This window comes from Lissotriton helveticus, chromosome 4_1 (genome assembly GCF_964261635.1).
Source record: "Lissotriton helveticus chromosome 4_1, aLisHel1.1, whole genome shotgun sequence".
NCBI classification, from domain to species: domain Eukaryota; kingdom Metazoa; phylum Chordata; class Amphibia; order Caudata; family Salamandridae; genus Lissotriton; species Lissotriton helveticus.
The window spans coordinates 1,093,819,814-1,093,834,883 of NC_136063.1; the positions used below are offsets into that span (position 1 = coordinate 1,093,819,814).

At 45.4% G+C, this 15,070-nt stretch overlaps 1 protein-coding gene across 1 annotated transcript in view; it reads right to left on the minus strand.

The window, feature by feature from the left end:
• GABBR2 (gamma-aminobutyric acid type B receptor subunit 2) overlaps positions 1–15,070 on the minus strand; it is a 1,581,022-nt gene that overhangs the window by 801,887 nt on the left and 764,065 nt on the right. The window contains exon 7 of the mRNA XM_078686234.1: positions 4,664–4,900. Coding sequence (XP_078542360.1) covers positions 4,664–4,900 — 237 coding nt within the window. The remainder of the gene's footprint in view (positions 1–4,663; positions 4,901–15,070) is intronic.

The window sequence follows — 15,070 nt, forward strand, 5'->3', positions numbered from 1 at the left end:
GTGCTTTTGGATTTGTCGGCTGCGTTCGACACAGTCGATCATAACATCTTGTTAAACCGTGTGGAATAAGCAGGCATCCAAGGGTCTGCCTACAACTGGCTCAAATCCTTTTTAACTGGCAGAACGCAAGCTGTACGACTGGGCACCTTTACTGCCTCAGCAGTGACCACCGCTTGTGGAGTACCACAGGGCTCATCCCTGTCGCCGTTACTGTTCAATATTTATTTGAGGCCTTTGCTCCACTCTCTAAAGAACCGAAAGGTTACCGTTTTTAATTATGCTGACGATCTTCAGTTGATCTTCCCCCTAGACGGGCCAAATGCTGCTGTGGAATTTCAAACCACCATGCTACATATCCAACAGTGGATGGATAGCAACCAATTGAAGCTTAATCCGGGTAAGACGGAATTGGTGTTGCCTGGGAGGAGTGAGGATTGTTGGGGTCCTCATTTTTGGCCCAGCGAACTGGGTCCCCCTCCCGTTCCATCCTTAACGGTAAAAAGCCTCGGGGTAATATTCAATGCAGATCTCTTGCTAAAAGGACAAGTGGGTGGAGTGGTCTCTTCCAGTCTTTATCAGCTCCGTAAAATCAGGAAGATCGCTCATCTGTTGACTCACTCGGCATTGATCCAGGTGACGATTGCACTGGTTCTTTCTCGCCTTGACTTTGCAAATTCCCTCTATATTGGAGTGCCTCAGTATTTAATGAAACGGTTGCAAATGGTGCAGAACCAGGCAGCCAGATTAATATATAAACAACCAAAATAGCACTCTCCTAGGTCACTGTTGCTCAAGCTCCACTGGCTTCCCGTGGAGCAACGGGCGACATTCAAGACCGGGTGCCTTGATTTTAAGACACTGCATGTCAACAGCCCAAAATTTATCAAGGCCATGATAAATAAACATGTCTCTCGTTGTAATCTGCGCTCATCTTATCTGCATCTCCTTTCTGTCCCGACTATAAAGCTCAAACGGGCCGGAGCTTGCCGATTTTCTTACCTGGCACCCACCTTTTGGAACTCTCTCCCGGTAACAATTAGAAGCTGCGACAATCTTTTGGGCTTTCGTAAGGCACTCAAGACGTGGCTGTTTGGACGAGCCTATTAGTAGGGTCTGATGGAATAATTTAAGCAGGAGTAGCGCCATGAAAACCTGGGGTGACCGTGCGCTTTATAAGTACATGCAAAGATAAGATAAGATAATTAAAATCTCGAAACAGCAGAAATAATGGAAGTGATTCAATTGCTGCACAGATAGTGGACAATTAAAGCACAAAGGTAATGTCCACATAATAGCATTTAAAGTGTGTAGGGCCAGTTGTCTTTCAAATGACAACATATACAAACATGCGATAGAAGGGAAACAGCATTTCACTAGCTCGGGTTTCCTGAGTGGTAGCGAGTCACAACAAGAAACCCTCCAGATGCCCAGAACAAACTTTATATATCGCTATTAAAACCACACAACTGTCAATCAATAACAAGGGGGCCGATTAGGATGGCGGTGAATCCGCATCCTCCGGGCCGGCGGAAGCCACCGCCGCCTGGAGGATGCGGATTCACCGCCTTGGTATGTGAAAACACCGCCCGCCACATTACGATGGCGGTGGTATCAGCGGCGGACGGCAAGTCCGTCCGCCGCTGCTCCGCGGTGGTGGTACGCAGATACCAGCCATATCACGATGCAGGCGGAAACATGGTTTTCCACGGTGACTTTTCTGCCGAGGAAAAGCATGTGTATTTTGGTTTTGGGGGCCTGTTGCGAGCCCCCAGGGTGTTGGAGGGTGGGGGTGCACATGGGGGGTACCTATGGTACCCCCCTGCTTTGGCATGCACAAGGTGGCAGGCACCACGCGGTGCCTACCAAGTTGTGCATGCCAAAGGTAAACATGCATATTTTACATTGTGGCGGGTGCTGCTTAAAGCAGCACCCGCCGCTATGTAAAATATATGGGATGTGACCGCCAGGGTGGCGGTCACATCCTAATTGCAACGGAGGGACCACCGCTGCCCCTGCGGTCGGTCCCTCCACCTCGGGGGTGGCGGACAGACGCAGGTCCGTCCGCCATCCTAATCGGCACCAAGGTTCGATACCAAAATTCCATAACCAGTGAGTGGTTTACATTACTTGGGACTCTGCAACAGCAATCATTTCAGTGCACTGAAACACAACTGGTAAGTGTAGTTCACTGTCGCAAAAATAAAAATGCATTCTTTTTAAGCGATTAGATTACAAGTTTCCAGTTAAGAAATGGATTCTCACAGATCACTGTCGGATTGCACACCTAACCCAGCGTCCTTTCACTTTCAAAAACACAGGCCCATAAATAAGCATTGGCAAAGCCAACAGCTCACGCCTACCAAAAGCTATCAGCTTTGCAAATGTGTTTTAGCTATGGTGAACACCAGCATGGCTAAAATGTAGTTGCGTAGAGTAGAGAACAGTAGAGTGGTGTAGAATGGAGTTGGGTGTCGTAGAGCAGAGTAGAAGGAAGTGGAGTGTTGGAGAGTACCGCAGTGTCTTAGCGTACAGTAGTGTAGAGTGGCGTAGAGTGGAATAGAGTGGAGTAGAGTGGAGTGGAGTGTCATAGAGGTTAGTGTCATAGTGAGTGTGGAGTGTCATAGAATTGAGTGTTGTAGAGTGGAGTTGAGTGTCGTAGAGCTGAGTGTCACAGAGTGGAGTAGAATAGAGTTGAGTCGAGTAAAGAGATATGGAGTGACGTAGAGTGGAGGAGAGTGCAGTGTTGCAGAGTGGAGTGGTGATGAGGTGAGCAGTATCAGAGTGGAGTGGCATAGAGCAGAGTGGAGTGGCATACATTGAAGTAAAGTGGCAGGAGGTATTGAAGAGTGAGTGTCAGAGTGTAGTAGTGTATAGTTGAGTGGCATAGAGTAGGATAGAGTGGGGTAGAGTCGAGTGGAGTTCAGTGGTGTGCAGTGGCACAGAGTGGATTAGAGTGTAGTGTCATAGAGTGGAGTGAAGTAGAGTGGACAAGAGTGACAGAGTGGAGTGGCATTGAGTGGAATTGCATGGAGTGGAATAGAGTAGTGTGGTGGGTCATAGAGTGTTGTGGTGGGTTGTAGAGTGGCATGGAGTGGAAGGGCGCAGAGTAGATTAGAGTCGTGTGGAGGGGCATGTATTGAGGTGGCATAAAGTGAAGTTGCGTTGAGTGGAGTAGCATAGAGTATCGTAGATTGGAGGGGTGTAGAGTGGCACAGAGTGTTTTAGAGTGGTGTAGAGTGGCACAGAGAGGAGTAGAGTGTCATAGAGTGGAGTGGAGTAGTGTGTTGTATAGAGGAGTGGTGTAGAGTGGAGTATGCATGGTGTGGATGCACACAGCAATAAAAGACAACACACTTTCAATTCAAATGTCCATTACATTTATAGACATACAGTTTTACTGGTAAAACTATACAGTGCACAAATGATAATGTTATAATGTGTGCAAACTCAGCAATACCAAGTGTATTGATTTGTTTTGATTGTGTTAAAATATTTGTTTCCATCACACTTCAGAGATACCTAATATGTGTTTCATTTGTGCTTTCCTAATTTTGATATATTCTGAAATGTGTGTACAGTTCCTTTTCTGGCATTTACATTTTGTTTTGTGCTAGTGCCAGAAAACAAAATAACATCCCAAACCCTTTCCTATCACACCCCCAGCACGATTGTCACATAAATCCTCACAGTTTGCAGTCAAAGAAAAAAGTAGATACCAAGCACCCTGGAAGACAGAGCCTAACATTTGACGTTTGTCTTTTCACAGCAAAAGTGACAAGATAAAAACAAAATGTAAAGGCCTGTGTATTGCTCATTTACTTTTTAACTTCAGCATCGCTACTTTGGGGGTGCTTTAGCACACCACTCTTTTCGATTTTCAGCTCCTATGGCATAGGTCCGAAGTTGAGGAAGGGATTAAGTTATGCTATCAGTAAAGAGCACTGACCAAAATAAACAAACTTGTAGACTGAACATTATTGCTCACAGGAATGCAAGATTGATGTACTGGCTTTAAAGATAAGTAGAATCAGCAAATCAGAAAGATAGGAGGCAGGGAACCTTTTTAAAGGAATGGAGAACGTTTACTGTTGTGAACTAGCATACAGTAGACAACTGAAAACTAGTCTTCTGGAGTGCCTCACAAAAAAGAAAACAAGAGTTCTCTGAAAGCGAGCACTCGTGAAAGAATGCAAGCAGCCAGTCAGAGAGACGGTGAACAGGCTATGCTCAGCGGGAGGGTCAAAGACATGCTGGACAGCCTAACACAAATAAAGCCAGCAAATAAATAGCAAGCAAATGTGATTTACAAAACACCAAGCCAACGGTAAGCAACAGATGGAACGCATTCCTAGGGAAGCTTTCAGCATTTTCCCAGTATCTCTTTGTAACTGGACAGCTGAACTGTCTGCTAAGCTTTGACCAATAAATCCAGTTAGGGCATGGACAAGATCCATACATCTACAGCATGCCTGCACACTTTGCTTCAGTTCCCACTGCAGAGATGTGTGTTACCATTTCGTAAACAACCTTTCCCCAAAGAAAAAGACTAGGCCACCAGGTAATATAATAATCCAATAGAAAATACCATTTGATTTTCTAATAAGAAAAACATATTCCTGGAAAACGAATATTATTTTCTAAAGTAAAAGTAGCTTTCACTTACCGTCACACCAAAGAAGTTGGTTTCGTTCATTGCATCCAAAAATATTTTCCCCAGCTTATGGTCTGTGTAGTTGAAATCCTGGATCCTTTGATGCCTGCTACCAGCTCGGAGGTTCTCCATTGCCCGCTGCAAGGTCTTGGCGATCACCCATATGCCGTCATACGCGTAACCATGGAATTTACTAGACTCCACATCAGACCGCTTTTCGTTGTATTCCTTTTCATACTGCTGAGGAGTCTGAAGGGAAGCAAACAAAGAGAATTAGGGTTGATAACATCATCAGTGTCTCAGAAAAGTAAGCAGTTGTTTATAGTACTTGATCAAGTAACTTTTTAACAAAAAGTGTTTATCAATCTCAAAACCATACATACAGGCACAACCCCCAACATTTCTAAAGAACATTGGCAAGGACAATAGATCTGGTTTATAACCGAACATTCTTCTTCACTGATTATGTCTGTGTTGAGTGTATGAGTGAGGTGATGAAAGGAGGGATGTTTGAGATGATTCAAGTATCACTCTCGGAAATTTACGTGGAGAATCGTCAATCGACACCATAGTTATTTGAAACACAAAAAAGGCATTTCCTATGGAAATGCTGACCTAACTGTAACTACCCAGTTTTGCAGTACACATATATTAAAATAACACAATTAAATTCCAGGTATTGTCACAAAACAAAACCTGAAATCAATTAAATTGTGTTGGTTATGTTCAGGCCTGGACTGTCCTTTTTTTCACTGGACAGGTCCCCAGTGGTCTTGAGCCTTTAGAGGGCAGTCTTTAGAGCAGGGGGCTGTTTCTGAGGCCTATGTAATTTTCTCTAGCTTCCCCAGGTAATTATAGAAGGCATGGGGGAGGAGACTTCAGAAGAGAGAGAGAGGAAAGAGAGAGAAGACAGAGAGATAGACAGAAGAGAGAGCAAGGGTGAAGGGACCAGGTCTGGAGTGAATTTCTTTTTCCTGGGCTTCTTTTGGTTCCCAGCCCGGCCCTGGTTATAAATAGATAAACTAACCATAACGTTCGCCCCAATCTTGAAATGCTCATGACTTTATCCATGACATGTTAAAAAACATAATTAATGACATCAATAATATCATCCCAAAAGACATCATTCAATCATTGGTGGAATCACTAATGACAGCATCTAGAGGTACTAATACTCTTCATTTGGCCATACACAGTAGGGAGCCACAAAAGGCCCTGTTCACAAACCTGTGTAAGTGCTCAACACACACAAAATAGAGCATTCCGCAGCATGCATTAGAGCTTTAGGCAGGACCTGAGGCCAACCATCCAAGTACGATAGGATAGATCCTTGCTGCCCGTGGCTGTCAGCTGTTTGCAATGGGGTCTGACTTCAGGGCCTGACCTACAGCCAGGTCCTAACAACAACCCTCAACTGGAGGGGAACACCTGTTGCACACAACATTTAGTGAAGTTGGTACCTGGTGACCAACTTACACTGCACATGGCCAACCCCTATTGGTACAGTATTAGGCCCCTTTTTCCCTACTTTATTTTGTTATACTTAACAGTCTAATGTAAAAAGCAAGGCCCTGTGTCCAGCCACAGCAGGGGACAACCCCCACATTTCAACTCTTTTGGCTGTGGTCATATGGGTTTCGCTCTAGGGCTTAGCCTTTGGGCAGGTTTTGTACCCAGCCCCCTGTGGGAGACTACGCGCCACTGTGAACACCCTTCAGCAGTGGGTATTGGACGTAGGGCTTGGCCTCCCAACCTTTCATGGATGGCCAATCCCCGTAGCACGCAGAGTCTGGAAATGTGCAGCAGGGGTTGGCCACATTGCCTAACCTGTTTCCATGCCTTGTGCCCGCCTTCAGGAATCAAATAACACCTGTTGGCATATGAAAGAATGAATAAATGAATTAAATCATTTATCGAGTACAGCGTTCACTCTTAGGAGCATCTTGGTGCTAAGGCGGTGTCATGTATTCCTATAGGTTCTGAATCGATCCCCCTATTCCTGACCCTATTCTAGTTAAACAAACCAACAAGTTAACTAGCAGTCAGCCCATGAGGCAGAAAACCCCCATGATGCAGATACCGTTATCTGACGCAGTCACACTACGGCACAGGAACATGTTATCTGATTAGGTCATAACGCTTGCGATCTAATTAGACAAGCGATATTCCTCCAGCCCCTGATAAGGCATACGGAGTTCTCATAACAAATCAAACCTATGACAACCTGGGCAAAACCCTGCGGCCATTGTTTTGATTTCACCGAGAACTTTAGTAAAAGAATGTGCTAACGAGCAAGTCGTATAACATCCTTATTGACGTATCTATGTCCATCCTTACGTCAATCTCGGCACCTTAAAGGTATAAATATTACCGATCTTGCCATATGCAAACACACGCGTGGTGACGAGACGGAGCAGCCATACTTGCCGAAGCGAAGAGCAGAGCAGACCCCGCTGGCAGCAGCCCCGCCTTTCTGACGCGCTGAGAGACGCGCTGCTTTCTCCTGCCGAGAATCCTGCACCGGCGTTTCTGGGCAGCCCTCGCAGGCAGCCTGGAATATCGAGACCAGAGAGAGAGATACCATTCCTCATTCATCCTAACTTCCAGGTACAGAACTGAATAACCCCTCACAGAGAATTCTTTAGTTATTCACTTGGCAAAAACAAACTTAACTTAAACTGTAACTATCTATTCCCGCCCACGTATTAGACCTAGGTCAGGTACACGGGGTAGGCGTATCTAGAAACACCAGTTGAGTACGTTTAGTCAAATGTATATGTGTATGTAATATATTTTATTCATTTTAAAACATCTTATGGCTTAGAAACCATATCAATGTTTTTACAGTATTATTTTATACTATTGCTTTTAATGTATGCACTTTACTTAACTATAAGTATTGCAATAATATCGATCCATTTCTCTTGTATGAGAAAAGAGACTGATCAATAAATAACACCTTTTTATTGAACACGCCCGTCTCTTCCTTTTCTCTACATTCTGATGAGACTAAGAATGCACGTACTGACTGAGTAAAATAATTTGCCTTTTGTTCACACGACTCTCGAGATTGACTCTTGATTAGGGGAGAGCAAAGTTGTCATGTTCTATGGTTGTCAGAAACTAAATCCCTTCTTGTCTAATCAGGGAAGTTAATTCCTCCTTGAACATTCGAGAAAGTTTCTAGTGAACTCTGAGCTAAGCTGGCAAACCCAAAACTTTAAGTCTAGTATCGACAGTAGTAGACCTAGTTAACGTCTGGCCTAGGCCTTTACTGCTGTAGGTATTATTCCAATGCGCAGAGCCTATTGGGAAGATAGGAACTACACTACAGCGGGGGGTTCATGGTATGAAGGTAAATAGGCAGTCGGGAAATGATCAGATGAGTGATAACACTAGATTGTCTGAGGCAGCAAAGATCCAGGTTTTTAAAAGTTTCTTGAAGATGCGATCTGACTGCGCAGTCTCAGATGGGTGGGCAAACTATTCCAAGCTTTTGTTCCCAGGACTGCCATTGACTCTCTCTCTCTGGGCGTCAGGTGAAAGCAGGGAGGTGCTAGAAAATTTTCAGGGGATGATCTCAGAAGCCGTTTGGTGACATAGGGTTTAATTCTCGTTCTGAGGTATTTAGGTCCTGTTGACCTGAAAGTTCTAAAGGTGATTACTTGGATCTTAAAGAGAATCCTTTTGTGTATGGGAGGCCAATGGAGGGTTTTAGGTGCTGCTGGAGCTGAGAACCCCCATGTAAGTTTTAAGACCAGCGGGCTGCTGCATTTTGGACTATCTGTAGTTATTTCAGAATTGCCTTCTTTTTTTAATTTTTTTTAAAACTTTTTATTAAATATAAAGTTACAAAAAACAGAAACAGAAACAAAAAACAAACACAAGGCAGTACCATCATCACAGAGTTACAGCGTGTGTGTGGGGGGGGGGGACATGTCAAAGTGAAGGTAGAGATATTTCGTAAGAGCGGGGGGCAGAGGGACCAGAAGCAATCAATTATGTCTAAGTCTGTGCGGAGGAAACACCGGGTTGGGGAGATGGCGGGTCAATATCAAGGTCTGGAAGGGGGGGGAGTACATATCTCGCCACGATACACATTCCATTGAGTCCATATCTTCCCCCATTTCCGGGGCGTGCCCCGGGAGATATAAACCTTTTTTTCCCTGAACATACACCAGTCCAAGTTCTGTTTCCAGAGCTGAACTGTCGGCGATCTCTGGGCACCCCATAGCTGGGCAATGTCTCTCTTGGCAATCATATTTCCTAAGGTCACCCAACGAATTTGAGCCACACTATAATCGTTCGGTTCCCAAACATTCAGCAAACATCGCCTCGCCTCAGGCATCGACCGCACACCCGTAACCTCACTCATAACTTCATGCACACGAGCCCAATATTGCATCACTACTGGACACTCCCAAATGATATGGAGAAACGTTCCCACGAGACCACAGCCACGCCTGCACAGTCCATCAACAGAAAAGCCCATGCGTACCAGACGAGGACCGGTCACATACACCCTGTGCAGAATCTTAAGCTGGGCGAACCGGAGACGCGCCGGGATCGCCACTTCCTTAGGGGAGGAGATCGCAGCCTGCCAGAATTGCCTTCTTGGCTCCTGCGTAGAGGCTGTTAAAGCAATTCAGACGAGACATGATTAAGGTCACTGCGACTGACTTTCTAGCTGTAACTGGAAGTAGATCGAATACATTGTTGATGGTTTTATCATGTAGAAGTAAGTGCTGGCCACCAAGAGAGCTTGCTGGTGGAAGGACAATGCAGCATCAAATCCCCAAGTTCCTCACAGTAGTCAATGTGTTAGGGGGAGGTGCTGTGTTAGTCGGCCACCACTGTTTGGGCATGAAGATGTTAGATTTCCCCAGCAGCAAGATCTGTTTTTTGGCTATTGCATTTGAGGTGGTTAGATTGCATCCAGTCAATTACCGCGGATAGGCAGTGCTGAATATTTTCCTCTGCCGCTGTGGAATCTTTGTCTAGAGTTAGGATTAGCTGAGTGTCATCAGCATACGATAGAGACTCGATGTCAAAGAATGCAATCAAGTTGAACAGAGGTACCATTTATATATTGAAGATTGTTGGGCTCTGGGCAGAGCCCTGAGGAGCCCCAGAGAGCAACTGTTTCTCTGTCGATTGGTAGTTGCCTAGGGTTACTATTTGTCTCCTGTTTTTCCAGAAATTATATGAGCCAGGCCAAGGCCTTGTGTGAGATGCCACTTTTAGCTAACAGGTCTCCCAAAATGTCATCAGAGATGCGCAGTAGACGTGGTCCATCGGGCCATGCTCAACATCGTGCAGGCAGTCGCCTCCCACAGCCAACAACCTTTGATTGTGAGCAACTATGGGTTGGCCACCCCCATTGCATAAGCCCTTTTGCAGTGCGCAATGGGAGTTGGCCACAGGGACCCTATCTAGCCAGACCCTACATCCAACTCAACCTGCATGACCAACCCTCACAGTGCATAGGGCTTGAGGCCATTTTTGTTCAGGATTTAAGGATTCTGTCATAGGATGTGTGGGTCCATAGACCTATGTAGGGCATTTTGTGGGGTCTCCTTGGATATGCAGACCATGCCAAAATCCCAGAATGGGTCCTTGAAGCTCCCTATAGGCTTGCAGTTTCATGCCCTTGAAACTTGCTGTGGGTTTGCAGCACGCTAACAGGATTTATGGATCTTGGGCGCCGCTCCAGTTCTAGCACTAGGATCCTAGATTCTGAGGTAAAATCAACATTTTTTCACTCTGGGGATCACAGTGTACTCACCCTGACCCCTTAAGTGCTGTCCTGCAACATTGTCTTAGAGTTGTGCACAGCCAATCAGATAATCCTAGTTTTGTGACTCTATGGATCTGTAAACCCAAAGTGACCAACTGGAGAAAAAACTCACTTCTACATACAGACATCCATTAAAAAGCTTTTGCATAAAACTGTGGATTAACACTTAAGATATGTATCAAATGTAACCTCTTCAAGCCCAGCCTGCGACAAATTTTAAATTCTTAAGTATTGAAAACTATTGAACGGATTAACACCAAACCAAGCAGCGGCACGTACAGGAGTAAAGCTCTACTTTAATGCCTAATTTGATGTAATTTTGTTTAGGTGTTTTTATTGAGTACTAAATAATCCTATGGGAGTTAAATTGGAAGGTGTAATTTTTGGGATGGCCCGTTTTTAGCTCTCCATTTGATGGGTCTGCACAAAGCTATTTTTTTCAAAATCCTGCAGAATCATCGTAGATAAATATATTTGAATCCACAAATTCAAGTGACAAATTATGATCGAATTTCGTTCCGATAGTCACCAACATAGAAAGATTTACTATTACCAGAATTATTAGTTGCTATATAGACATAGTGGACAGACCATGATAAACTTTGAGGATTGTGGTATATTATATGGTGGAATTGTGAGACATCACTGTGTAATACACTAACAAAACCATCCTGGGTTCAGTCAGACTCGATTGTAAAACCTCTTGCTCAATCCTGGGTAGCTGTGGCTTCGAGCAACAAGGCTTAAACAGAGGAACTAGTGTAAAGCATTTACAAGCACCAAGCAACAAAATAAGAAAGGCATACAACACAAAAGAAATTTAATATCAATTTAGAAAAATAGATTATATTTTTATGAACTTGTTCGACACCAAGACGAGCAAAATACACCACCGGGTTCCGGAGATATAGATTTTTGAGTAAAACTTAAAGCTCAGTGCAAGCAAACATTGATAATCATAAAGTTTGAAAGCTTTTGAAAAGTTTTACAGAGTTGTGTTTGGCTACTATGGCCTGAACTGGGGTCCCAATTCTGACAGGGAAAAAGTCAGGGAGGCCAATAAGAAACATTCAGAAAGTCACCTGGCCACCAAACCGGACTCAAGTCCATTTCGACACTTTACACAAGGACCACTATACACTTCATTAAAGTGGTCCTGATGCTGAGGATACAGGATGCTGAGGATGCTGAAAAGGCTCTGGGTGCAGTGCGGTCAAGAGGGGTCTTCCCAGGGTTATTCCTCAGTTCATGGCTTAGGTGGTGCGACTTTGACCACAGAAGTCAGAAGCCCCCGATGTCCTCTCCAAGCCAGTATAATTTCAGCGGGAAATGGGTTACCGGTCTCTGCTTACAGCATGTCCAGTGGTCTCATTTGGTGCAGGTTAGTATCCTTCTTGGGTGACCAATTCGCACACTGGTGACCCTCTGGACTCCGGCAGACATGGGTGCAACTTTAGAGTGCTGAGGGATGGTCTTCTTAGCTGCACTTTGGCGTTCAGTGACCATTATTCATAGGTGGCTACTGACTGGCCAAGACGTGCTACCTCAGCTTTTGTGGCCCTGGTGCTGGAACAGGGAGTCAGTTGACTGACTCTAGAGATTTATATTTTCTGTCTGGGGCTCTGCAGCAACTTTTCCATGAGCCAGGCACCACAGGCAGAATCATCTCCTTACCAGCCTAAGGAGTAGCAGATGCAGTCCAATGGCGGGTGCAGCTTCTCTTGCCTGGTCCAGGGGCCAGCAGGGCAGTCCTTCTTCAGTCCTTTCCCCAAACCAGATGTGATCTGAGGTAGATTAAGGGTGCCAGCAATGCCATATTTAAGCACATGAACTTCCCAGAGGGGTGATGCGGTCACTAGTCAATGGTCTACCAGACCCCTCCCACCTTATGACAAGTTCTGGCAATGTGTGGCATCTGGAAATCACAGAGTGCTCTATTCTTCCCACTCTCAAAAAGCTTTAGACCTTCATTCTAGTGATATGGCTACCTGTGGTCTAGCCACCTACTGAAAAAACGGCTTGGCAACTGGCTTCCTCTCTCTGTTCCCTCACCAGCCTAACTAAATAAAAGTCAGTCCCTCCGGAATGTGATTGCCATTTGCCAGTCAAAGGCACCTTTTCCTTTGAAGCTTACTTTTTGGACCAACACCATGTGTGGCTCCCTGCAAGGGGGAGGGTAATAACTACCCCTGCGGGAGGCCTCTATTGTTCTAAGTGTGGGGAGTCATTCACACTACTTCTCAGGAGAGCAGAAGGCTGTCGGATTGCCAGCAACTGTGAGTGGCCACTGGAAAGACTGATTCAGAAAAGGGGGTGGTGATGAACAGAGTGTCTGAATTAAGCAGACCACTCTTACCCAGTCCAAAGATCAGGGCTTGATCCATCACCGTTATTTAGCTCACTGCCCCATCCCAGCTCAGAACCTGGCTATATGCAAATTAGTCTGTCCCTGGCCCAGTGCATCATGGGAACAGGGCAGACCAAACTACCAAGCCAATTCTTCACCAGAAAGGAGACAAGCTTCCGGGGACCGGTTTCTGCCATTTCAGGCGTCGTCGGCCCGGCTTGCTTGAATCCTGATGGAGCAGTGAGCAAGGGACTCATGTCTGAGTATACCCTTCCACGCTTATGGTGGACAAAATGATTCAGAAAAGGGGGTGGTGATGAACAGAGTGTCTGAATTAAGCAGACCACTCTTACCCAGTCCAAAGATCAGGGCTTGATCCATCACCGTTATTTAGCTCACTGCCCCATCCCAGCTCAGAACCTGGCTATATGCAAATTAGTCTGTCCCTGGCCCAGTGCATCATGGGAACAGGGCAGACCAAACTACCAAGCCAATTCTTCACCAGAAAGGAGACAAGCTTCCGGGGACCGGTTTCTGCCATTTCAGGCGTCGTCGGCCCGGCTTGCTTGAATCCTGATGGAGCAGTGAGCAAGGGACTCATGTCTGAGTATACCCTTCCACGCTTATGGTGGACAAAATGATTCAGAAAAGGGGGTGGTGATGAACAGAGTGTCTGAATTAAGCAGACCACTCTTACCCAGTCCAAAGATCAGGGCTTGATCCATCACCGTTATTTAGCTCACTGCCCCATCCCAGCTCAGAACCTGGCTATATGCAAATTAGTCTGTCCCTGGCCCAGTGCATCATGGGAACAGGGCAGACCAAACTACCAAGCCAATTCTTCACCAGAAAGGAGACAAGCTTCCGGGGACCGGTTTCTGCCAGTAGTTTGGTTTGCCCTGTTCCCATCATGCACTGGGACAGGAACAGACTAATTTGCATATAGCCGGGTTCTGAACTGGGATGGTGCAATGAGCTAAAAAACGGTGTTGGATCTAGCCCTGATCTCTTGACTGGGTGAGAGCATTCTGCTTAATTCAGAAACTCTGTCCATCACCACCCCTTGTTGTTAAATATTTTGTCCACCCTAAGCGTGGAGGGGTATACTCAGATGTGAGTCCCTTGCTCATTGCACCATCAGGATTCAAGCAAGCCGGGCCGACGACGGCTGCAATGCCAGAAACCGGTCCCCGGAAGCTTGTTTCCTTCCCAGTGTAAGAATTGGCTTGGTAGTTTGGTTTGCCCTGTTCCCATCATGCACTGGGACAGGAACAGACTAATTTGCATATAGCCGGGTTCTGAACTGGGATGGTGCAGTGAGCTAAAAAACGGTGTTGGATCTAGCCCTGATCTCTTGACTGGGTGAGAGTATTCTGCTTAATTCAGAAACTCTGTCCATCACCACCCCTTGTTGTTAAATATTTTGTCCACCCTACGCGTGGAAGGGTATACTCAGATGTGAGTCCCTTGCTCATTGCACCATCAGGATTCAAGCAAGCCGGGCCGACGACGGCTGCAATGCCAGAAACCGGTCCCCGGAAGCTTGTTTCCTTCCCAGTGTAAGAATTGGCTTGGTAGTTTGGTTTGCCCTGTTCCCATTATGCACTGGGACAGGAACAGACTAATTTGCATATAGCCGGGTTCTGAACTGGGATGGTGCAGTGAGCTAAAAAACGGTGTTGGATCTAGCCCTGATCTCTTGACTGGTGAGAGTATTCTGCTTAATACAGAAACTCTGTCCATCACCACCCCTTGTTGTTAAACACTGGAAAGACTGGGCACAGAGATGAAACTTTCTCAAAGTTGCCTTTCCTTAAAAGTGATATTACACTTTGACTTGGGCATTAAGTGAGGTTAGGTGCCACAATTAATTTGGTACCTTGAAATACTATTTTCAGTGCTCTCTTTCAGACATTAGCAGAGCTAGGATGCCAGCCTGCAACCCTGTACAGGCCAAAGAGGTTACTAGTCTTTCAACAGTAAAAGCATCACATTTTGTTTATTTTCTTCATTGTAAGGACATAGGAAAATGTATATGTCCCACTTAAAAATATACAGCTAGCTCCTTGTCTTAGGGCTCAATAGGCCTTCATTAGGTGAGACATATCTATTGTTAAGGAAAATAGGCTTTGAAATTAGTTTAAAAGGCAAAGTCGAGCTAGCATGCCTTAACAATGCAGTCTTAACAATGCCTCTTAACCATGCATGCCTTTACAACGAAAATGTAGGTATTTAGCAGGTAAGTATAAAGCCTCTTGGTGTGTGTGTGTGTGTG